Source organism: Athene noctua, chromosome 8 (assembly GCF_965140245.1).
Source record: "Athene noctua chromosome 8, bAthNoc1.hap1.1, whole genome shotgun sequence".
NCBI lineage: Eukaryota > Metazoa > Chordata > Aves > Strigiformes > Strigidae > Athene > Athene noctua.
In genome coordinates, this window is record NC_134044.1 from 3214829 (window position 1) to 3237612 (window position 22784).

A 22784-nucleotide genomic window follows, 5' to 3' on the forward strand; every position below is an offset into this window, starting at 1 on the left:
TCCGTGGGCCCTGGAGGGGGCTCAGACAGGCGGAGCTGCAGCAGCCTCTCGCTGCTGAGAAGTCAGACCATGAGGAGTTCAAGTCTAGCCCTGGGTCCACCTTTGGAGTCAGAGTCTAACTTGCAGAGAGAAAAATCCCGAGCTTGGATTTCAGGGCTCTGGAATCCTGGCTTTGCCGATCTCAGACTAACCTGTTCTGTTCCTCTGCTAGAGGAGGAACTGAGTTGTAACTTCTGCGTGCTGGCTGCAGCAACATGGGGTCCCAGGTTGACACCAGTGACCTGCAGGCTGTGGGCACAGCAGGGGTAGGGAAGATGGAGCCTCCCTCCTCTTGAAGGACAATGCGCCCAAACTGGGAAAAGGGGCAGTTCTGGTGGGACATAAAAATTCCCTCTGCGTGTGGGGGGCTTTTCTCTCTCAGTGGAGGGTTGAAATAGAGACCTCCAGAGGCCCCTTCCAGCCTAATTTTTTCTACGCTTATTTGCCAGACTTGCATGGAACCACTGCAGTAGATGTTACTGCTGATCAGCCCTGGGCCCTGTGCTCACTCTGCTCATTAGAAGCTGCATTTTAACAACAGCCCCCAAGGTAGTGAGTAACGGCTACCGTCACGTTTAGCACCGCTGCAAACAGCTGCCAAGCACGTGACGTCCTGTAATGACCTGTCTGTTCTAAGTAACCTCAGTAATTAATGGCACTGTATAATAAGACAGAGAACTACTGTACCTGCACACTGCAGCTGCTGCTGTTCACTCCCCAAGCACCTGCCTGAAGTGGAAGACTGACTGGATGACGACTTTCCAGGTAGCATCTCTCCGGAGGTATCTGGGAATCCTGGTGTCTCTCCCAGTGCAGCCCTAGAGAGTACAGACCTGGAGCTCGGAGCCTGTACCTGGGAGGGGAAAGGTAACAACTAAAAATCATCTGAAAACACAGTATGGAAGTAGCATTTCAAGTATGAGTCCCAGCTCCACTGTTTTTTTCAGAGCTAGAGGCAATGCGTTCAGGTTACAGATACATTCATGTTTGCGGCCAGGGTAGATAATGTACCTGGTTGTATCTCTGCAGAAGCACTTGCTGAGGTACCCGCTGCCTCAGGGAACAGGGCCAGCAGCAACAACAAGGGAAGGTAAATGGAAACATGAGGATGCTGGGGATCACTGCCATGAAGTCAGTTTTTAATTGCTAGAAAAGGTGTAATCAGAGTTTGTAAAGACCAAGAGGATTTTTCAAAGGTAATTAGTAGCTGAGAGAGTGGCTGGTGGCTGTCCCAAGTTTAGAGGCAAAAGCTGTGTTAAAGTTTGTTCAGTCTGCCCAGAGCCAGGAGGAGACACTAAATGAGAAACCCAATCATTGTTGTCACAAAGAAAAATGTACAACCTTTCTTGTTTCCTAACCTCCTTAGATCTATAGACTTCATCCTCTCTTCCGTCCCTTGTCAGCACAAGAATTTGGCTTTTATATCCTCTTGATTTCCAAGCAGTCAGTTGCTGTACCAGCACACCACTTTGGAAACACACTGGAAAGTTGCTCTGGCCGCGCTATTCAAGATTCTTTTGAATTCCAGTCACCTGCAGAAACAACAGATATAAAATAAAACCCTTCCAACAGAGAGCAGCATGACAAGTAAGTTACTTACTGTGTTCCACAGCGCATCAGGAGTTGAGCATAACTTGCAAGTGTTTGGGCCGGGTCTCAGGAGTAGTCCTAGAGTGCAGTTCAGGCCTTGAATCCTATCCCTCTTCCCCACCTGCTGCATCTTGTTACTTTTTTTGACTTGAGAAGTGGGCCAGATGACAAATAAGTTTCTTTAGCACTACAGAGATGAAATCATTCATGGGTTGGACAAAAATGGCATCTTTCTCTCTGAGACATGGGATAACAAGAGGACATTTTGTTTCAGCAGTCTGTAAAACTTCATTGAGCCCAGCCGGTGGTTAGACCTTTCAAGCCTTTACCACTTCCATTTCTTCCTACATGGTCCAGTTCACTTCAGACATACAGGGCAGGAGAGTGAAATTTTTCTCAAAATTTATGACAGTTCAAACAATTGTAAGTTTTAACAATGCATCTCTCCCAACCTGTGTGATGACTTATCAGACTTAAAGCAATCTCATTATGAAACCCCCCAGATCAACCAAAAACCAAAAAACACACCACAGTGGAGGGGAAAAAAAAGAAAAACCCAAACAAAAATTTGACAGGATTTTGCTGTGCTCTTGAGGCTGAACAGGTAAGGCAGCTGTATGGACTCTGGTGGTGAAGCCTGGACTATGTGAGAACTACCTTTCAGTACTTCCTTTGGCTACTAATAAATGGAATGACAAGATGTGATGGTCCAAACGAGCATTTAAAAGAAAGTTATAGTGAAGAGGGTGCTCATCATACTCATGATTTTGAATAGTTTATTAAATGAAAGGTGAAGCATCAGTTTTAAATTGTACAAAAGGAAAAAAAACCTCATATTGTAAATGTACAATTTACAGAATTACTAGCAAAACCAATCAAGGAGACACTCATAATACAAAAACCTATTGACTGCAAACTGAACTGGAAACCCATTGCAGGTACCGTGATAATAAATGTTTGTTATACAGTATTCTACAATGTTAAATTAGGAATCAGTTTTCCACACAGAGGACTGTGAAGCACAAGGTTCGTCTGAGACTATGACTCAAACCAGGCAGCATTTATTATGCTACTATGCTCACAGAATTATTGTGATGACAATTTAATGCAGCCATTCCTGCCCACCCCTTTTTCTTTTGGGGTGGATGGAAGAGGAAGGGAGGTAACGTTATTTTATAAAGTTCCAGCTACTTCTCGGGTTTTATCCGCTACCCAACCGCCGTCTGAGGAATGGCTGAATTACCTAGTCGAACATTTTTGGCAACCATGTCTGAGAACTGCACGTGTTGTAAGAAACAAACCTCAGCTGAGTAAAATGCCGGTTTGTTTTTAAAGTTAGATTCTTTTCCCTCCCAGCAAGTAAGCACTGGGCATTAAATGTTGTTTTGTTTTTCAATAAGCTTGTAACAGAAAAAAGCTCCATGATTATTTTGCAGTTGCTAAAAAAAAAAAGCACCTTTAAAACTGCTGTGCTCCCAAGTGGGTCAATCTGCTTTGTATCTCAAATGCTAATATTAGAATGCAGAAAGGAAGATTAACATTTTGGGGCTGAGTCTTAGAGATACTAGAGTCAGTGCAAGTTGTGGATGGCCAGCACCTCTGATATCAGGCCAGTTTTAACTAAGTAGCAGCTACTAGGCAGAGTCATAAAATCGAAGCATAATGAAATTCCAAATTATTGAAGACATTGAAAAATCTCTTATTACAATGAATTAGCTGAGAATGTTTTGGGTTTTTTGGTTTTTTTTGATGTTTTTAACTTTTTTGAAAAATCATATTTTTTTTTTTCCAAAGAATTACTCTTAATATGCACAGTTAACACTGAAAATGTAGCTGTATTCCATTGTAAGCTTAAGAACTTCACCATCTAAGCACAAATTTCTATGCAGCACATACAGTACTTCTAACTGGCAAAATTAATTTACAAAAATAGCGCAAAAGGGTATTTACGGCATGGAAAGTAGACTTTTTTTATGGTACAGTTAAAATTGCTTTTAGTATGCTAAAGTGATTCCTTTCCCCCACCCTTGAATTACTTTTTTTTTTTTTTTACTAGGAAAGTTGCTGTTTATGTACCTTGGGTTGGCAGGGCTTGAAGTAGGTAGTAAAAACAGCAAAGTGATTACTTGAGAACCATTTGTGTGTTTTACTGAGAATACTTTATTTGCTGGTATAAGTTGCTAAAAATGCACAGAGCAAGTACCAATAGAAAATTTACTGTTTTTGTGTCCCCATGTGCTATATAAAATGAATGTTACACAGCATCTGTTGGAAAAGTGGCTTCATGGACATCTCTTACGTTATGTCCCATTATAAATAAAAATAAATCTTCTCAAGAGTATAAAATCTGGGTTTATCATATCAGAATCTGAAATTTTTTGGCAGAGATGCACATCATTAGAATTCTAACCTCTTCTATAAGAGTGTTCTTCTCAATGCCTATGAGAGGATATACGCGTACCATAATGTTAATCAAATCCAGTGTGTTCAAAAACACTTTTCTGTAGCCAGAATGACCTGCTTATAGCATCATTGCTAGTCAATGGCTGATAGGCATAGGTTTAATAAAAATGGCTAGCTTTTAAAACATAAAAAGGCAAATGTTAAAACTGTTTTAAATTGTACAGCAGAAAAATAAAGTTAAAAAGTTCTGTTTTCACTCAATGTTGTTTTCAGAAAACATATGTAGAACAGTGTTTATTTCGACAGCTGTCTTAACAATTTAAAACTTCCTCCTCATCCAGAAAAAAAAAAAAAAAAAATCTGTATTAGGACAGTCAAGAACAGGGATACAAATGATTTTTTAGGTCAGCCCTTCTGAGGTGACTGGATTGGCCAACATTCCTTTGCGTCATTAAGAAGTTCCTCTTCTTTCTGTCACTACAAAAAGGGATTGACCTCAATCATTTGGTTAAAAATCAAACCGTATCACATCAAAAATGTGGATTTCATACAAGCTATCACAGTATATAGGCCTCTAGCTCTAAACAATAGAGTTCCAAATTTGTAAAATGTCTTCACCAGACTTCAGAACATAGGCATTCCAAATCCCTGGAAAAATGATTTAAAAGACAGTAATTAATTGGGTGTAATGATAATCAAAAAGAACCTCAGATAAACAGCAAACAATACTAGTAAAGCCTTACTGAATCGTCCTCAATGATAGCTGCAGAGTCAAAGAAGTCTGGCCTCAGTTCAGCCCGTTCTCGCCGGTTTCTTGAAGGTGGCTAAAAAGAGGAGTCACCCGTTTTAGAACATCACCTCAGTTACCTGGGGATAAAGGACTCGTGGGGCTCTAATGGGTGCTAATGTGGTCACCTGCTCCTTCACAACGCACATTTTCATAAAAGCTCTGATAAAAATGCAGGCCCTGGCACAGATTACTTCCTCAAGTCACATTTTGTTTAAAGAATGGGCTAAAAGCTGATGGATTCTGAAGTCATTTTAAGTCTGTGCTCAAAGCTAAGGACTTGCATAAGGCTCTTGCTGACTTAACGATGTTTTTGTTTTAGGATTATAGGCCAGACTGCAAAAACCCTGTCTTTTCACTGGCTATATGCTTTTAAGTTTATGGTGAAACTTCAACTCTGACATGGTCAAAAAGCAGATTTAGAAAAAAAAGGTACTTAAGATTTCATAATATTCCTGAGGATAAAACCCTTTGTGTTGTCCTCCCCTAGGAACATAAGAATTAATGTGAGCTTCACTGGCTTGATCGATTCCTTCATTTCCTTGCCTTGGATTACCAGTAAAAGAGATTTTACTTGGTAATCATTTGAGTGCAAGTAATAACCTGCAGCAGCAGCAACTGAATTACTGCCTAAATTTTCTTTCCAGGACATTGTATCCCAGTCCTGAAGTAACCTATGCCTTATTGTTTGGGTATGAAAGGAGAAATAGTAAAGCATAAAAACAGTGAAGTGCATAATGCAAACTGATCCTTTTTCCTGTTTTACAAGGGAAGTATTCACTCCAAGCACAGAGGCTAGTAAGGTTATAACCTCCACAAAGGAAATCCTGCCTGTGGTCAGTGCATTACCATGAAGGGACCTGAGGCTGCCAGTTGATGCTAAGACCTGTTTGGGAGCAATTCCAGTGAGGGATCACCTGCTGCTGTGCCAGCACAACTCTGTGTGTGGCTGTACACTAATCAGGCCTTGATTAAGGATCCCCTGTCCACCCCACCTCCCAAAGTCAAACCAGCCAGGAAACAGAAAGAGAGAAGCAACTTGGCTGGATCAGTCTGACCCCAGCACGGTGGCATAAAGAGCCATGTCAGCAAAAGAGGCAGCGATGGCTGCGACAATGGCATCAGGAAGGCAACACCACCTAGAACAGCTTCAGATGATGCTATTGTTTCCAAACTCTTCCTATTGTCAACTAACAACCGGAATCAAACATTGTTACTGGATTTTAGAGAGTCCACTTTTATTTCCTGAGGCTGAGCTGGCAGCTGGGGTGAGCTGGTGTCCCTGCTGTCACTGCCAGCAGCCCTCCTGGTCCTGGCTGACTGCACGGTGGGCCAGATCCTCAGGGGCTGCACTGAGACACCCGCCAGGCTGTGGCTCATAACCTGATTCGCACAGGTTGACAACTCCCAAGTGCATGATGGTGCTTTCAGGCACTTGCTACTGCCCGAGTCCACAGTATAAGAGAGGAAGAGCGCTCAGGAACGCTCCTTGTGTTTCTGTGAGTCTGCGCTTGTAGGTTCTAAGGGAGTATTCAGATCATTTCTGCTCTTTAACATTCAGACAACAGGAACTGAGGCTCAAAATTTTGGAAATTTTTGTTTGCACTTCTAAAATTCCTTTTAAATTATCTTTCATCCATTTAAAACCTGCTATTAATATGATTTACTGACCAGATCAATGACCATTGTGTCCTCAAATTCTTCGTTCATATCCTCTAGCTGACCTCGTGAGGACATCATTACATCTTCAAAGATGGGCTCAGCATCATCTTCCATTAGACCTCGTCTGATTAAATAAAAGAGAAAGAAAAAGTCATTTCCAGGCATTTAAATTTCCCAACCATGATCTTTGTCATTAAAAAGAATGGACATCCCTTAATGCCTTCACATAAAACCTTATGCTGAGAATAAAGCCAGCATACTTTCTGTAATATTAACTGGAAGAAAATCTTATGTAAAAACAAACTTAGCACTTACAGAGGCTAAAGCAGGAAGTCCCATGTAATATTATTATAAGCAGTAATTAAATTTGTCCCTAACAAGGAAAGGGCAAAAACCTCCCTGTGTTTGCCTGCCCTTTTCCAAAAAGGAGTTACACTCTTTGCCATGATCACTGATAAATCCCTGGAAATCCAGCCGTGAATCCAAGACCAGCGTCTAACACTGTAAGGGCTTGATCTCGCTAGAGACTGCGGCCCCCCCTGACAGGCTGGGTTGGATGGGCACCACAGCACAGAGCACCTTGTACAAGAGAAGGCTTCAGCGTTCGCCCCCACATGCTCCCTCCGTTAGCTGCTCAGTGGGACGCCTCGGCAAAAGAGGATGTGGATGAAAGCAGCATAAACAGATCACGGGAAACCTGGACAACAACTTGGGGGCGTTCATGGGGAGTTACTTTACAGATAAATCATGGAAACCCCCTGAAATGGAAACGGTTGAAGGCTGGCAGAGAGTAACAGGGAATTGTGCCATGTGTGCCTGCCCTGTTTGCTGGGCACCTGCTTATGGCCGTGGTTAGAGGCAGAACACTGGGCTGGAGGGACACACAGCCCGGTGCCCATCCCACTTTACAAAGCTGTTACTCTGCCTTCATTAACAGCAGAACAAATGTCACAGAAATTACTGGCAACAACCCAGAACAGGTAACATTTAAAATGCGGCATGGTCATCTAAAATAGTTCTGATCTGGAGATGAGGATGCTCTGAACACTTACACTGCATGCCTTACACCAGTTCTCCCTTTCATGTAGTTCATTCCTGTCCTGTCCTTTCGATTTAAATCTTCTAGCTTCTGTTGGCCCAACCAAGATATCTGCATCTGGGGACTAACAAACATAAAGCAGTGTTATGACTGAGAACACTAACAATTTTGAGTTGGCTATTTCTAGACAGTATCTATCTCCTCAAGTTTTGTGCCTGGCCATACTTCAGATTAAGATATTTTAAATCACATCCAACATTGTACACTTCTTCTGGATTCCCTTCCACAACTTGTCTCCTCTCACTGTATGTGCACAAAAAAAAAAAGTCCATTAATTGTTGCAATAAAACCAGCTACATAAAATGCTAACATTACTCATTCATTAGTGTGACATGCACCTGAAATGGGAGCACTTCCAAAATTCATTTTATTAAATCCTACTTCACCGTCTCAAAGCAGGCAAAATATGAGCAAGAATAGATCTAAATTAATAACTGACACACATTTTAAAACAAAAATGTCACACAACATGAAAAACAAATTGCTTTTAAATATATACCCCGATCAACTTAAACATCCAGTAACTTATCCACATGTAAATGCCTTAAAGGCTGTACTTTTAATACCATCTAAATCCAGTAGTAGACAGCAATGCATTTGATATGATTTGTGTATTGCAGCACAAGGGAACAGTAGTAAACTAAGTGCAGCTCTTCAAGAGCCACACCAGTTTTTAGTTGATTATGCAGTCTTGCACCCTAATAAGATTGACATAATAAACTGGGATAACTCATCTGAAAACAACCTAGAACAAGATATTCCTCTGGACATGATTAACCCCATTAGTTCAGCAACTGATGGCTCTGTATTTATTTTATGCTTCAGCTCTCCTAGGCTGACCTGTAGGAAATGCTAACTCCAGGCTGAAAGGCAAGGATGCTCCACTCTCAGTTCACACTGTGAATTTCTGGGTGGAATCCAACTCTTTCAAAGTACCATCGAGCAGAGCCACGCTCTCTGCTCAACAGGCCTCTGCTCGCAGCACTCACCTGAGACAGGACAAACAGAGGTTCAAGCCCAGGCTGAAGAGCCTGGTTCATCTTCCCCCACTCCAGAAAAGGGGAAGGATCTCCCACAGCTTAAGGCAATAGTCTGCTCATCAGGCTCAGGAGCAAAACACAGTGACTGGAAGCTGTCCCACTTTCCATAACTAATTATACGTTCACAGAGAGAGATTTAGCTTCGTGACAGGTGAGATCAGAGAGGGTCAGAAAGAAAGTTCTGCTTCAGCAATTTTCTTTGTTTTGTTTTTTTTACTGCAGACTGGAAAAAATTTAAGGAGAAACTGAGAGACACAACATCTTCCTTATAATCTAGAAGTTACAGCAACCTCTGGGGGAGGCAGGAGATAGGGAGACAAATCCCTGACCTCAGAAAGGCAAGAAGAGCCATCCAGACCTCACATGCTGTGGGATTAAGGTGAAAAGATGCTCTGGGACTGACATGAAGTGGTCAGTCACGTTCTTTGTGGCCAGCTGGTGGGAGCTGCCCCTCTGAGCCACACAGGCCTCCGTGCAGGAGCGCAGGGACCCCGCGCGCAGCGAGAGCCAGCCCCGCCAGCCTGCCCCCCCAAGGGTGTGACAGGGTTAGTATGGGGGAAGAAAGTCAGTTGAACTCATTTATGGAAATGCCAAATACTATGTGCTCCAAAAATTAGAAGGTATTTGTAGCCAGCTGAGCTGCAAGAGTCTCTTGTGGTGGGCACTAATTAACGGGTTGTAGCAAGGTTTAATCTGTGCCTGTGTACGTTATGCGCACAAGCAAGGGAGAAGAACTGGTTATGCTTTTGAAAGAGAACATTTCTTTAGAAGTTGCTCATGTTTTTTGAGATCCTATAGCCACAAATTGGCAAACTTTAATAGCTTCTATGTACAACATGGCAGTATACATATACCCTTGTCATTTGAGCTTGGAGAACATTTTACCTTCCCAGGCAAAATGACCATTATTAATGATTTTTATTTAGAAAATACTATGATTAAAGAATGCAGGATGAAGCAGTAAAGTTTAGGATTGAACAGGGTGTGTGCACATTCAGGAAGAATTGGGAACCTGGGGAACAAGAGTGTATCAAGAAAAACATGACAGACAAAAGCTGGAGGAAAACTAAGATGAATAATTTGGATGTTTTATACCATACTACATTGGTAGAAACCCAATTCATCCAGCCAGCATAATATGACTTTTTTATACAGATAGATCAGTATATTTGGCTATAAAAGTTATAGTCTCCAAAACAGACATTTATCTTCAAATTAATAGAAATGTCACATAATGGCACTATCTGAAGACTTCTCTATTCTTAAATAAACTACTGACAGATAATAACCAACATTTTTTCCCCTCCAAATGGAGGTCACAAAATGGGAACTAAATGACAAAAAGTAGATGTAATTTACAGCAAAATAAAATTGCCTGCAGGCAATTATCCCAGAAATGGGAATTATTTGCTCAGCAGCTACAATTGGATTGAAGTGTTAATTTACAAGAAATCAGTTAGGATGTCTGGAGAACCTTAACTATGCTATGACACAGGGCAGAGGGGAAGAAAAGAAAACATCTAACCGGGTTCAATCCAACCTGGGGGCATAAACACTAGGAAGATTTAGCCATAATTGCATGGTTATGCTATGAGATAATTTTAACATATATTTCTACCATGATTTCATTACAACATATTCTTCCTGGGAACTGAAAAGAATCAAAGTATTGTTGAGCTACAGCCAAGATACTTCCAGTTGTTTTTGTGAATAAACACTGCAAATATGGAGCCACAGATTCTCTCTGATAATATGCATCTCTTTTGCTTGGCTCACTGCATTTGATACTGAAATTCCAGCACTTACTTGTGTAAAAAATCTTGTTCAGATCCCTGCTCCGACTCATGCTCCTGGATCTGCTCTCCCATTTGTCTAGTGTTCTCTCTCAAGACAGTTGAGGTGAGCTGTGGTGCCTGCAGTGTCCCTGGAGTATGTATGCTTTCATTCCTGTTCAGCCATGAGCCTTCTAGACTCTCATCTAGAAAAAGAACATTTAAAATTACCGACACATTTCTGACAATGTGCAGTGTTACCACCTTCAGGATTCATTCAGCCAACTCACTGAACGAACACCTTACATTACTAACGAGAACCTTCCATCTGCTGACACACTTCAATACGGTTAATTTTAGTTGCAGCACCTTCTCCAAATTTGATTTCCAACAGTTTAGTGTCTTTTAAAACCAGTGTGCCTTTAAGAGATCAACTGGATAAATACCCAAAATGATAAAATTTTCAGCTCTGATTTTGTTTTATGTTCTTTTAAGGAAGGATTACTACCAGCTATTCCCAGCAATAACATTTTAAAGTAAAAATATTTAACAAACAAACAAAAAATCCCGACACTGCAAACAAATATTGTATTGCAGCACTACCTGAATTGTTGTGTCTTGCACAGGTATAACAAAGATAATCCCAATGACTGAGATTACAATCTAAATATAAAACTGTTAATCTCATATGCATACCACAAACAAGATACAGTTAAACACTAAAATGAGGGTGGAGGACAAACCCCAAAATCTGGTCATCATACATCTTTAGAAACTTCAGCAAGAACTGTTTCAGTGGAGTGCAGAGGGAGCATTTTAAATAAGAGAGTGGTCTGGCTGGTGTGAACTCTGACCAGTGACTTGGCACGTTCAGAGCTGAGAGCAATGGGAGGACGGGAGGTGGGCAGGTGACTGAAGGTGTGAGTGGGAAGCTGTGCTCACGTCGTGAAGGGAGCAAACCAGAGAGGAAGGAACAGGGGGGACTTGAGGAGAAGGTGAGAGAGCGGACAAGTGCGTAGGCAAGGGACATGTAGAGTAAGTTTCCAGAGCAAGTGAAAGACAGGGGAGATGACAAGGGAGAAGATGACAAGATCACAGACTTACCAACAGAAGAAATGTGGGGTGAGGAAGGAGATGGAGATCTCAATGGATCTTTTCATTTTTCCTATGCCTTTTCTTACCCATTGGGCATAAAATGTTGTCTGAAAAGTTGCCTATTTATTTGTGAATTTATCTTTGAACCCTTTTCATGTTAGGGACTTTTTTAAAAAAAATCCTGTTTATGTTTGATTTCCTTAAGGCATTGTGAAGAAACATCACAGAGCAGATTTACTTTTAGTGGCAACAGGCAATGTTCTCCAACCTGGACAGTCTGCTGAACCCAATATACACTAGATTTAGGTGAAGAAGCAGCCACAGGGAACTAGTTATGCTTCTTTGATGCAAGGGTAGTTTCTGCAGCAACGCTGCCCTTGTTTTCATTCCTTTAGAGTGGAATTTAAAGAAAAAACATCTCAGCAGGATTTAAAGAGAGGTCCAAATGTATAATCGCACTGCCAGACTAAGAATAAAGCTAAGATTTTTGGATGAGTTAGAAAAATATGTAAAGATAAAAAAAATCAACAAAGACCTGTGTACACACAACGTATAGAGCAACAGTTAATTTGTTCATAAGACTGGTTCTTCATAGCTCAAGTTACACAGATGAATGAACACTAAGTGCTTATTTCTGAGGATCAAATCTGATTATTTCATGAGCTCCTTATTGGTACAGACGAAACAAGACCTTGCTTGTGCAGAAATCTATGTCTTCCCATGAAGAATACAGACAACAGGGCTCCAGGTCTTGCTGGCTTTCCTTTTTCCAGGATTCAAAAGGAAGTGCTCTCAGGGCGTAACACAACCCAGAAGGCCTCCTGCACATCAAGAAGCATCCCAAAATGAAGTACACTGTGTCCTTCAACTGCTTATATTATCATGGGTATTTTAACAGGATGTAAAATGTGTTGTATCAATACGTGTCTAAACCAAGACTTGTGGTGCTTGCATTGCCTATCCTTCGCTGTAAGGAAAGGCCACAGAGCTTGTGTTGCTGCTGTCATTAGAGAGTGCTTGCTGGTAACTTTTCATTTCTATTCTTTACCAGGCACTCGAATTCTACGTGAGGCGTCTTTCAAGGAAAAGACAGTTATGCTGTTACGGGCAAAGACATCCTTCCCGGACCTGTCTGAGGCTGCATAGCAAAGCTTTCCTGAGTGACGAAGGTCTGCGCAGGGATCAGGAACAGATCCCTCCCTACCCAGCGTGCTTCAAAAGGTGTTGATCTTGAATGTTATTTGTAGTGTTTAAAGGACATGCCCATACTCCACCCACGAGAGCACCCCATGAGAGGCAGTGTTCATCAGTCTTCTGGCCATAGACTACTAATGGGGGAATTTGGGGTTACTGTAGTGAAGAGTAACATTACATCACGCTGCCTAAGTCAAGATAAATCCTGGGTGTCTTCCGATGACACGGTGCTGGTAGAATGGAAAGAGACACTTGTACCCCCTGTAGGTGTCAGAATCCTGTCAGACTCAAGCAAGCCTTGGCACAGTCTGCACTGCAGCTAGATGATCTCCTGGTGGGACCTGCTGTACAGTTAGATCATTCAGGAACTGAACAACCATGGATTTGGCCTACATCATTTTAAGTGTGTGATGTTTGTGGAAAATTCAGGACCACAGCTGTTGCAAAGAAAGGGGATGTTCAAATGGAAAGTGCTGCAAATCAGTTCTCCCTACTATTGATCACTGAAGGAGGAGGACGTGAAAGAACATGAGGCAAACGATGCCTAAAAACTACACCATAAGACTGAGACTTGCCTTACAGGGAAGCAAAGACTTTCCTACACTTCCCAGGGGAAAAAAACCCAAAGGATATTGGTAGAATACAACAGAATAAAAATAGTAACAAGAGGAAAGAAAAAACCCTCAGCAGTTGAATTCTGTGAACATCATGGCATCCCGAAGGAAGCAAAACAGTGTCTGAAGAAAGGAAGCAGTATTTTATCTATCTACACTCTAGGTTGGCTATAAGAAACTGAAGGACTTGATGCACGTACTGCTTAACATAAGCTATAGTGGAGAATGGACCTTAATGTAGAAGTGCATATAGACAAACGTTTGAAGAATATTTTGGGAAACTGCTGTATATTCAGGTAAATTGTCATTAGATTCCTCACTGAGGAGTTACTATTGTAAATACTGACCTTGGAAAAATCCCTCAAGTTTCAGGCTCCCACTTATACCTACTCTGTAGAGAAACAGTAAATTTATATTCACAAAAGTATACACTACATCATAAAGATTAACCAGGAACAGATACAATCTTGTAAGAAATTTGCTATCATAGCCAAATTCCTGACGAACATGCCTGAAGTCACAGAAAGAGTAAACACAGACACTGGATTATCAATAGCATTTTAAACAAAAAAAGGTGTTCTTTGAGTGTTCTTCAGCGGTCTTGCAAAAATACAAATCTATATCAAGATTTCTGCCTTGTGTTTGATCTAAGATCGTGTTAATTAACAACAGCTCCAGACTGAAGCACAGGCAGAAAACCAGAAGTCCATGACTGAGACAGGTGTAGAGCAGGTAACTCCACAAACACCTCCTGTTTCCAACGTCAATGACAGCTTTTAATAGTTCTGAATCTGTAAATCTCAGTCAAGACAAACAAGAACAGGGACTTGTGATGGTATTTCTCATAAAGACATGTTCAAGCTTGATAAGAATTTGCAGAACAGATGTCTGGTTTTTACTACATACAGAATATATCATATATTTCAGCATTAACTGATAAACTGTAAGTGCTCCTAAGAAAGCATGCTGTAATGTAGGCACAAAATAAGAAATACCTCTACCAGGCAACCTAAACCCACACAAACCTTCTACTCTCTTTTTGTGAAGTGGTGGTCGTCCTTTCTTATTCCTCACTGAAGAGGCTTTGCTGCTGCTGCTTCCGCTGTTAACGGACATTCTGTCGTCTTCACCACCCGTAACTAGTGAGTTTCTATAGGAAATGAGTGGAAGCCATACATCTTCTCTTCTTTCCATCATCTGTTCTGTCAGAAACTTCTCTAAGTAGGAGTGACTGAAAAGAAAAGACAATGAGTACAGAGGCGCAACACATTGTTTCCTCTTTAATCAGTCTGTAACCCCTCTTCGTATTGTTGAGAGTTAACACAAATCCTGCATGGTGTTTCCTTATTTTAATTTCATAACATATGCTGATAGGGCATTGTATCTCTGACTGAAAAAGAATACATGTCATTCCCTCAAAACAAAGGAACACAGTTAATCATGCACAGGTTACAGATAAACAATACAAAACATTCTCTCCCCAACATCTTCCTCCCACATTTGTCTGTGATTGTTCACAGCACACTCTACTTGAATTCTTTTTCTATTCTGCACAGGGAGGAAGCCACCTTTGTATATTGCTACTGTGTCAACAGACAGCCCCAAGTTAGAACTGCTGTTGTGAGGGTGTAGGATATCCTTTTGCATCTTGGTACAATAAAAATCATTTCTTCAAATGCAAGCAGTTACTTTTCAACAACAAAAAATTCAGAACTATTCCACTGCCATGGGGGAGTGCAATGCACACTAGATAACTTAAGGGAGGAACCAAACAACCTCCCTCCTGTATGTGGTCTGGAGGGCATTTACTTTCTTCTTCCACTGATTATTTAATTATGGTATTAGAAGCAGTCCTAAAATCGAGTATGCAAATACACAGAAAAGAGATTCTAATGAGTTTCAGGCTTCAGAATCAAGTGTTCAGAAGTTAGGTAAGAGAACTCAGGATACTTCAACATTACTTCCTGGGTCACGATTGCCGTTAATACCATATTGCCAGGCTGTCATCAGTGGGAGTCAAATTCACAGATCCTGCGTGGAAATGCAGAATTTTCTTCTGTTAGCTCCCTGCAGGCTCAAACTTGTTACACAGTCTGGCTTTCAGAATACAACAAGGGGCCACACTGTATATGCCTGGGTATCAATCATACTCAGTTTTTAATGGATTTTGTTTGATTCAGTGAATGGGATGACTTTGCTCAAGAAACAGCAGGTTTTCTGTCTACTGTTTTATTCAATATTGTGAATGCTTCTTCCCTCCCCTTTTCACGCATATACTGAGTAATACCCAAACCTTGCACTGAATGAGAAATTCTGGGTTTACTCTCTCTGCTACACTACCAAACAGTGCAACACTTGAGTGCCTCATGACTTCAGAGAAGCTATGTGCAGAACAGTCCTGGAAAGTGAGAAGCTTTTCAGCACCCAATTTATAACTATAGAACTAGAGTGCTCAGGTTATGCCCAAATTGTGAAGAAGGAAAAACTATACCACTTGGGAGTTCTTTACTGATTAGATGCCAATCTCGAGACAACTTTTGTTCAGCGTTTTAGGGGAGCTTCATACTGACAGTTCTTAGCGGCTTCAATGAGGACAGAATTTCTAGAACACCACCCTGATGTTCCATCTCATCTGACTTCAGACACCCAAGAGCCAGCTGTCTAGTCTAAGCTAATGGTTTCTATTAGAGAGAAATAAATGGAAATAAATGCCTCCGCAGGGCAATTCACCTCTATACTGTCTTAGATGTATTGCTCAGGATTTCCCTGTCTGTATCTGCCTTGTGTATTTGTAACTGTGTTAGTATAAATCTTTTTTTGCCAAGTGTAAGAGCCTGTCACTTTATAGTTTTATAATAAATCCATAGATTTTAATAAATCCATAAACAGCTATCACTAATTCTGGAGGTTAATTAAAAAATGAGAAGCCAGATAAATAAACAGGATAGGAAAACTAAATTAAAGCAATGTTGCTGCTCCATTCCCAAGTTGGAAACATCTCCCTCTTCTCCCCACAAATAAAAAAGCCACCAGTAAACCATAAAGCAAGTAAGAGCCCTGCAAAAGAGCAGTGTCTGTTGAACTGTGACAGGAACAGTATTTTGTACCAAGGGCAGTGACATATGCAGACCTATCAGGTAGGTAATTATTTTTTCGGGGTAGAGAAGCCAAGCTGGAAGACTTCTGGGATACAGGCAGCTCCGTGCTCATGAGACTTTCCAGTTTATTCTTGAGTACTTTTGCCTCCAGACTAAGAAGAGCCCATTGCTGAGTTTAGGGACAGGCCCTTGGCAGGAGGAGATCAAGCGAGGGAAGGAGGCAAATGATCCTGTACACGGGACTTCTCCACCAGATGGTGGTCACGTACCTTCCTGTTGGTAGACAACCCCTTCGGCGGGCGGGGGAGAGGTCCCTGTGGATTGGAGGAGTCAGGCTACAGAGAAGGGCAAATCAACTATCCCCAGCACCCGAATATGTCATGTCAGTGAGGCACTGTGGGCAACGCAGCCACTGCCTGACGGGTGCAAACACGACAGATCTCTCAAGGGAAAGAATGTAGGTATCTCCAAAAGAAATCTTTATATATAAGCAAGTTATCTTGACTCTTTTCATAGCCACCATAGCCAATGGAATCTACGGCACGTCTGAACTCATCTTAAAGCAGCAATTTAGCACAGATCAGATAAATCATGCCCTAAAGGACCTATTTCTTTTCACTGATCTTCAAATTCAGCTGAAGTAAATAGCTCAGATACAGATGACTACAATAAAGATAGATAAAATCAGGAGAAATGGATTCCACCACAGCAGTCTTTACACTCCTGTGAAAGAAGCCAGTGGTTGTGTGAGTGGGAGAACTTTCGAGAAAAAAATGTAAATGGCAACATAGAAGGTGAGGGAACAAGATCTCTTGAAGTACTGAATTTCATGCAAAGGATCAGGTCTAATTAAGCTGTAACGTAAACTGTACAGAATGATGTAACTTTAAATTTTAGACACTGTAGAAAGTTGTGGAAGGAATGATGAGTGTACAGGAAGGATAATCTTCAATAAATTAAATAGGAATCAGGCTAATGGCACTTAAACTAACAGATGCGGGAGAATCTACAGTCCAGCTAGGAAGATAGTCATAAAATCCTATTATCCTTAAGTCCTGTCACGAAGAATAGGACGGAGGTTGACAAGATTCAAGGATGTAACAATGAAGAACAGTTTCAAAATTGAGTGCCAAGCTAGCCCAACAGGATCATCCAATTCTCAAGCTCGTTTAACCTTTTCTCCTACTGTGTTTGCTGAATCAACAAATTATTGATCCCATAAAAAAATTAAATTAGTTCAAGTGTGTATACATTAAAAATTATACAAAGTTAACCTAGATGCATTTTTTATAACAGATAAAGCTGTAATATTCATAATTGTTAACCTTAATAGAAAATCCTTTAAAACAAATGTCTTCACAGAAAAACTACAGAGAAGTTTGACAGAGTCAGCTGAGGTAGGTAGAGTAGATATATTTGACTTACTGCGGTCAGAAAATGGACTGGAAAGATATCTATAACCATAAATCAGGAGATCTGGCATTCACATTTTATAAATGGTCATAGAGTTATTCAAAGAATTCACTTGTACACTGGGTACATAGTGCTTGACTGATTTTTGACTAGAGTCCTCTTCCTTTTTCCCTTTCTCCTGCTCTGTGGCCAAACCCTGAGTATTTGCTATATAATCTATTAGAAATGTAGAGCATTAGCTCTGCAGTGATGCTGACAGCACGTCTTTACTATGAACTTGCCCTTAATAACACAGTTTTCTCTTTGCCAATTCTGTTGATATCCACAGTCCCTCTTGACAGCCTGTTCAAATGTTGCTCACAAGACAGTATTTCTTGCTCCTTATTCAGATCTTATCATCAACACCTCTGATATATTTAATTTCCAGAATTTCATCTGCAGTAATTACTCACCATATCAAATTCAGGCTGCTTGTTTTAGCCTGACAGGTCTCTACCATGCTGCTCTGTCCTAACCAACAGTAGTGTCCTCTCTCAACCTCTTTCTCCATCCTGTTGTGCCAGTAACAGAAGCCTTGACAAACCTTTATTTCCCAGTTTAACTCAATATATTGAAATAAACAACAAATATCTGCTTACATTTTATGTAAATATCTAACAGAAACAGATGTTACTGCAGTGTTTACAGGCTTATAAATTTCCTGCACTGCTAACATTTAATTTCTTTTTTCTTCTAGACTGAAAAAGAGATTGCGTTTTATTTCCAATGCCTCATGGGAAATTTTAAGGAACACTGTTTTGTGAGGTCTCAAGCTCACTTCATCAATGGATCTGATTCTCCTTTTCTTCATTTATTTTTATTACTTTAAAATATAAACTGATGAATAATTATGTATGTGAAATGTCTCACTGGGACTTCCCATAGCCCCTGTTAGATTGTGAAAACCTCAAAGCAGAGAGCTTAAACACACACTACAGTGATTAACAGAGCCCAGCAAAACCCACAGAAGAAAGTGGAACATTACTTACACAGTCTTTTTGTCCTGTCGCAAGAGTTTAGAAGAAAATTCACTAAGCACTTCAAGGAAAGCAAGGTTAGGAGGTGGATAGTCTTGTCCTTTTTGATTCTGGTATTTGAAGGCAAACTCTATGCCATCTCTACAGTAAAGAAACATTAAAATTATCAGACATTTGTAATGAAATTAAAAAAATGTTGCTTCTTATTTCTTTATGTTCCATCATAACTTTTTTTTTTTTTTTACATTACTAGCAAACAGCTTCTTTTGGACAAGGGGTAATTGAATGTTTCCTCTTGATATGGGAGGATATAATCTCAACGACAATATACTGCCAGTCACACGGTAAGAAGAATTTCACCACAATCTAAGAACCTTGGCAGGTGCTGAAAGCCACTGCCTTAGCAGGAATACCATATTGGCTCCTCCTTGTTTCTGCATGAAGCAGAAGCTTGCAATAAGAGTAATATGTAAGATATAACAAGATACAACTTTTACATCAAGAGTCAGAGAAGAGAATTTACTTACCAGTACATTGATACATGCACCACTGCCTTATCTTTGCTTTATTATTTGAGATGAAAGAAAACAATTTATTTTCACATTAGCCAATAAGGGTGCAGCATGTCTTGACTTTCCGTTTGCTTGGCACAGGAAAGTGTCTGGTAGCATTTTGATCATCTTAGTCTTAATGATTTAGAGTCTGAGACAGCAAACTTCAATCTTTTAACCTTTTCATGGCATAAGAAAGTCGTAATTTCAATTTAGATGCACCTTCCTATACTTTCCTACACAGCAATTACATAATAACCTTCAATCCACTTCAGAAAAAATATTTCCAGAATACTTTTGGCATATCTTTCTATAAAAGTCCTTCATGCCTACAGAATCTACAGTGGTGTGGTACAAAGAACTATCTACAGTTGTTAGATACAGTCCACACAAATATGTATAATACCAGCGCCTTCACCTGAGATAAACACGGCCATTACCAAAAAATTCCAACAAATAATTAGATAGCAGCTAGTTTTTCTTCCTTTCTTGCAAACATACATGTAGACGCCCCATCATATTTCTACATAAACTAGAAAAAATATATCATTATTCCAGGACCTGTTAAGATTACATACCTTCAGAAAAGTCATGCTGAGCAAAGGTTTTAATCTGAAGTAATATAAAAATCTAGTTTATTTACCACCACTCACTTGTGTAGTGTGGCCACAGCCTCTCTTGTCTTGATCTGATCCAAGCCAAAAGTGAGGGCAAACCGACGGGCCAGTTCCTTAATTCCACTAACATGGGCAGATGTCCTGTCCAAATTGGGACCTTGCTCCTGAACAAGCTCATTAAACAGCTAGAGAAAGAGTTCAGTTGTTAAAATCGGTGAGCTAGAAAACACTGTTCTTGGGAAAGACTTGTTCTTAACCTGTTATGGCCTACAGCAGACATTATGATGACTTTTTTCACAGCGATGTAACAGAGTTCTCTTATATTTAACTTATAATCCACTTCAGTTCCCAGACTTTCTTCTGTATAACTACAGTTTGCCAACTGTCCCTCATCTTGTACTTGTGCAGACGATAACTCTTAAACAGAATTTTGCACTTACCTTCATTGAACTGCATTTATGATTCTCCCAACTCATCAAGACGGTTCTGCATTCTTTTGCTGTTTTCTAAAATACCTACATCACCCACCAGATCAGAATCTTCTTTGAATTTAGGAAGCAAAACCGCTATTCCATCATTCAAAACTTAATGAATATCTGAACTCTGTAAATGCCTTCAAAGCCTGCTTGATAATGCCCTTTCAGTACAATAATGAACTACTCTGCAGTTTTCCAATCAGTTCTGTATCTTCTGCTGGTACTGCCATTTAGACCATATTTTCCTAACTTGCTAATGAAAATATCAAGGGAGACGCTGTCAGTGATGATATTAAATCAAGTTACATTAAATCTACTGCCTCTCTGATATCCACAAGTTCTGTTACCATATAATTAATGAAAGCAGCTTAATTTAATGTGATTTCTCCTTGACAAGTTCAAACTGGCTGTTACCTATCACTTAGGCACTCACAAATAGTTTGTCTAATTTTTTTTCCCATTAAATGGTATCAGACTGACTGATCTATGGCACCTGGCTTCTTCCTCTCTCCAAGTTTTAAAGACTGGAACTACACTGACACTTGCCGATTCTTCTGGAAGTACATCTGTTTTTCTCAAGTTTTCGGAGATACCTCTCAGCTTCCAGATTGCTACAGGAAATCCCTTAGTACTCTGTAATGAATTTTGGGAGGCCCAGCTGATTTGAAAACATCTAATTTGTAAAAGCAATTTCTCTACGTAATGGATAGAGCTGGTACTTCAAGGGCCTAAATGGTATTTAGTGAAGCACAGACTTCATGCTGTTGACAGAACAAGGATGGATTTCATCATCAAGTGAATAATTTATGGTTGATGTAAAGCAATTTTTTCTAGGAAAAAACATGTTTAACAATATTGGAAGACTTAAACTAATTAGCTTGAAGTTTGAAAAATCAATCAGTATTTAGACAAAATGTAAAGAAGATTCATTACATCCAGCTAATTATAAGAAGAAAAAGTCATCCTAATTCTTCTTGTTCACTAGGTACCAGGAAACAAATGCTATAAATCAGCTTGGATCAAACAGCCTTCAAGGCCTTTCTCTCCCTTTCTTCCATTTTAATCTGACCAAAACTTTGCCAGTGTGGGTTTAAAGGGACAGAGATTACCGAGACAAATGGACAGTGACAGCTTGAACTGAGGAGCAAGATAAATCTCTTAACAGAAGTGTAGTATTTTTGCTTCATTGTAAAGGGCACCAGAGAAAATCCTGCCCAGAATTTTTTCCAGTGAGGCATTTCTAACAAAAATCAATATTCTTACCTGTTGCAAACTGAGAATGAGTGTCTTTGCACACTGGATTTTATCAATTTGCCTTGTTTTGCTCAGGGTTTCCTTAATGATATCTCCATAGTCATTGTAGTACTAGGAAAAAATGTGGAAAAAACTTCTCTTTAAATTGAACCTCTTATACAATTTCTTACAGTTTTCCTGACAGAAAGATTACTTGTTACTCTTGTTTTGAAAAGGCAGCAGTTGCCAAAAAAACCCTGACTTTGTGTGAGTGGGTGGAAATGTTTCAATATCAAAATTTAAACTGATTGGTAGCCTGCACCCAGTGATGAGGTAAGGAACTTCTGTATTTGTTATTATCTTTTGTAAAAAATATGTTGAAAAACAAACAAAGTATTTCCTACCCCAAACTAAATATCTGATTGAAGTGTCTCATGGCTGCAAATTCTATGAAACAACATTACACTGAACCAACACACCCTTCACCAAGTAGGTGTGAACAGAGACTAGCACACAGGTGTGAAGCTCCATACACAATGCAAGGTGAGTTAGATGGCCACGAAAGGAATTCACTAAAGCCAGGGAGCTGAGTAAGGAATTGGCCAGTATGAAGTGCTGGTTTTGTTTATGTTAGAAGAATGGTTGCTGAAAACCACAGCCTATGGTACTGACCATTTGGGTAGAAAAGCCTGTATAATCATTAAAACTTTGAGGCTGAGAATATGAAAAAAATCTTTTTCCAAACGGTATTCTTTCAGCCTCATTAGTATTTCTGCATTTGCAACCACTTACTTTCATTTCCTCTAAAATATTGCTTCTGTCTTCTTTTGTGCACAGATCCTTCTAGTTTGTATTCTAATTTAAATTCAATTTCTCTCGCTCTCCCCCAATTTCAGGAGAAGCAGGGGTATGTGGAGAGAAGACCAACCTAGAGCAGCAGGGAGGAGACTAGCCTGGATTGTGACAGCTTCAATTTGAAACCCCTGCTCTGGAAAAAAATCCCTAAGCAAGACTAGCCCTGAGCAGCAGCCTGGCTGATGGCTAGAGTGTGCATTGGGGATTTTACTGTACTGCATGCTCCTAAT

The 22784-nt window shown here is 40.2% G+C and overlaps 1 protein-coding gene across 2 annotated transcripts in view; it reads right to left on the reverse strand.

The window, feature by feature from the left end:
• Positions 1-417: 417 nt before the first annotated feature.
• STAG1 (STAG1 cohesin complex component) overlaps positions 418-22784 on the reverse strand; it is a 208640-nt gene continuing 186273 nt past the window's right edge. Inside the window, exons 26-34 of one of the 2 annotated variants that reach the window (XM_074911914.1) lie at positions 21730-21831; positions 20027-20175; positions 18835-18963; positions 14321-14526; positions 10427-10598; positions 7534-7644; positions 6491-6605; positions 4776-4856; positions 418-4680 (exon numbers count right to left, since the gene is read on the reverse strand). In XM_074911914.1, coding sequence (XP_074768015.1) covers positions 4657-4680; positions 4776-4856; positions 6491-6605; positions 7534-7644; positions 10427-10598; positions 14321-14526; positions 18835-18963; positions 20027-20175; positions 21730-21831 — 1089 coding nt within the window. In that variant the 3' untranslated portion in view covers positions 418-4656. The remainder of the gene's footprint in view (positions 4681-4775; positions 4857-6490; positions 6606-7533; positions 7645-10426; positions 10599-14320; positions 14527-18834; positions 18964-20026; positions 20176-21729; positions 21832-22784) is intronic. The other variant, XM_074911915.1, reaches the window with a different exon arrangement.